The following is a 2,323-nucleotide window of genomic DNA, read 5'->3' on the forward strand; positions in this document are numbered from 1 at the left end:
CACCAGCAGGAAGCGAAGGTAGTTGAGCCAGTCGGGTGTCTTGCTGGCCAGCTGCTCCACGAAGAAACGGAGGACAACGCTCAGGTAGCTCTGGTCCCCCGCCACCACCACCTTCACCGGGGGAGGCATGTGGGAGTTACAGTTACAGCTGCCAACGGGAGAGCAAATGAGACCGTGAGGGACACGCGGTGGCCGAGCAGGAGGGTCGGGGGGCAGGGGACGTGCCCTGCCAGGCCGGCAACCCAGCACCAGAAACCCACCGCCAACCATTTCCAGCATGCTGGGCACTGCCGTGTGCACAACCAGCGCTGGGATCCCCGCCTTCCCCTGCTCCTACAGTCGCGCCCGCAATCCCAAAGGGTCCCAGACGAGCTCTGGGGAAGCCAGGGCCCTTCCAGCCCTTCTCCACAGGCGCAGGAAGCCGGCAGACAGAGCCCAAGCGGTACTCACTATCGCTGGATGCGGGAGACGGTGGTGTTGAAGGCTGCCTGGATGTCTGCCACGGAGCAGGTGGACACAACCAACTGCTTGTGCGCCTGGAGCTGCTCACTCACGTACTGCCAACGCAGAGAGCCGGGGTTAAGGCACCCTGGGGGGGCGTGGCTCTGCTGGCCGGCACCAGTGCAGCTGGCCTTGGCCCCTGTGTCCCCCGGGGTAGACATGGGGTCCCTATCCCCACCCACACCGTGCGGGAAGGCTGAAACCATCAGGTCACGCCTGGCTGCGTGTCCGAGCATCCCCACTCCGCCCAGCTCTGCTCCGGGGGGGCTGCCCCAGCCCCCTGCTCTCACCTTCGAGCACAGCAGTCACCACCAAGGCCAAAACTGTCCCAACACCTGGACTGTGCTCCCCGAGGTAAAGGGTTCAGGGACCCTCTGGTTTAAACCCTGCCATGCCACAGCAGGGCCCTGCTCCAGGCTCAGTCCCCGCTCTGCTCATTCCCTTCTCTTGCTCTCTCCCACTCTGGCACTCCAAAATCCTCCCGTGCAGCTTCAGGGGTCTGCATGGAGCTGAAGAGTGGTTAAAGAGGCAGCCCTACTAGAGTGGGCAGGGTCTGGGAATGGGCGTTTCTCCTCCTTCTCCTTCAGGACAAGAGCTAGAGCAGGAACACACCAGGAACGCCACCTGGGTCAAGCCTCTGCTCCTCTCGCTGAGGAGCCACAACCCCTGCCCTGATTCTCCAGCACTGTTTCTGGGTGTCAGATGTAGCTGCTGGGTCCCAGCAGGGTCTCAGCGATGCTCTCTACAACTGCTGTTGGCACACACATGCACCGCCCTGCACCCACGGGGGAGGCAGGCGCTCCTGTGGGGCTGGGCCCACCCTCACACGGACACGATGGAGACCAACATGAGGCAGAAAGACCTCACGCAGCCCCTGCTCGGAGGCCCCAGCTCTGACAGCGCAGTTAATGCTCCCTGGGAGCAACCAGCTACACTCTCCCACCCCTGGGTGGGAAACGGCACCTCTGCTGCTTCCCAGTGCCTCACGGCACCTCTGCCGGGACACCCGCCAACGCTCTGCTCAGCGTGGTCACTGGGAGCCCGGACCAAGCAGTGGGGACACGAGGCACAGGCTGTTAATCCAGCCCTTCTGGGACTGCTGAGGTCATCACGCTCTGAGGATCCACCAGCGCTGTTGCGCAGCGGATGGCAGAGGAGACGTACCACTCCTGTGTATGTAGCTCAGCACTGGGAAATGCTCTGTCTCCCTGAAAGAAGGGCCACACTGAGGGAGAGGAGGGCACAGCTGGTGCCTGTTTTCCTAGGACACCCTGCCTTGGTAGAGACCATCCCCTGGGACCCTGCTTAGAGCCCCTTCCCGTTCATCCAGCTCCCGTCACGGCCCCTACTCACCTGCCCCTGCCACTCGGCAACATTCACCAGCACAATGCTCTCGGGGAGCTGCTCATCCGAGACCAGGATCTGGTTCAGCTGATCGTAAACAGACTTGCGGGGCACCTATGACAGCATCACCACGAAGGTTAACCCCAGCCGGCCACCTTGGCCGTTCCGCCCGTGGCTGAAGGGCTGGCAGGGTTCTCGAGCAAGAGGCCTTCAGGTGAGGTAGCTCCCAGGGCCTCACCTGGGTGCTGTGCCATGAGTCCGGGGAGCTCTCGCTGTCCAGGCTGCTGGCGCGGCCACCCTGTCCCTTGGAGCTCTGCCGGTCCTTCACAGAGGTGCTGCGGGGACGCCACAACTGCTTGCTCTCTGCCTTACTGTGAGCGAGAAGCAGGACAGGCGACGCTGCTGAGGAAATCCCATCCCCACCAACCCCGCTCGCTCCGGGGAGCCGGTGCAAGCCCTCTCAGCCCTGGCGTGGGGC

The 2,323-nt window shown here is 63.5% G+C and overlaps 1 protein-coding gene across 1 annotated transcript in view; it reads right to left on the bottom strand.

Annotated features, from left to right (window-relative positions):
- Positions 1-3: 3 nt before the first annotated feature.
- LOC104506459 (phosphofurin acidic cluster sorting protein 2-like) overlaps positions 4-2,323 on the bottom strand; it is a gene marked incomplete at both ends in the record, with an annotated part of 18,267 nt that continues 15,947 nt past the window's right edge. Inside the window, 4 exons of the mRNA XM_010147444.1 lie at positions 4-148; positions 451-557; positions 1,855-1,959; positions 2,084-2,268. Of these exons, the coding sequence (XP_010145746.1) occupies positions 4-148; positions 451-557; positions 1,855-1,959; positions 2,084-2,268 (542 nt within the window). The remainder of the gene's footprint in view (positions 149-450; positions 558-1,854; positions 1,960-2,083; positions 2,269-2,323) is intronic.

Source organism: Eurypyga helias, unplaced genomic scaffold (assembly GCF_000690775.1).
Source record: "Eurypyga helias isolate BGI_N326 unplaced genomic scaffold, ASM69077v1 scaffold5120, whole genome shotgun sequence".
Lineage (NCBI taxonomy): Eukaryota > Metazoa > Chordata > Aves > Eurypygiformes > Eurypygidae > Eurypyga > Eurypyga helias.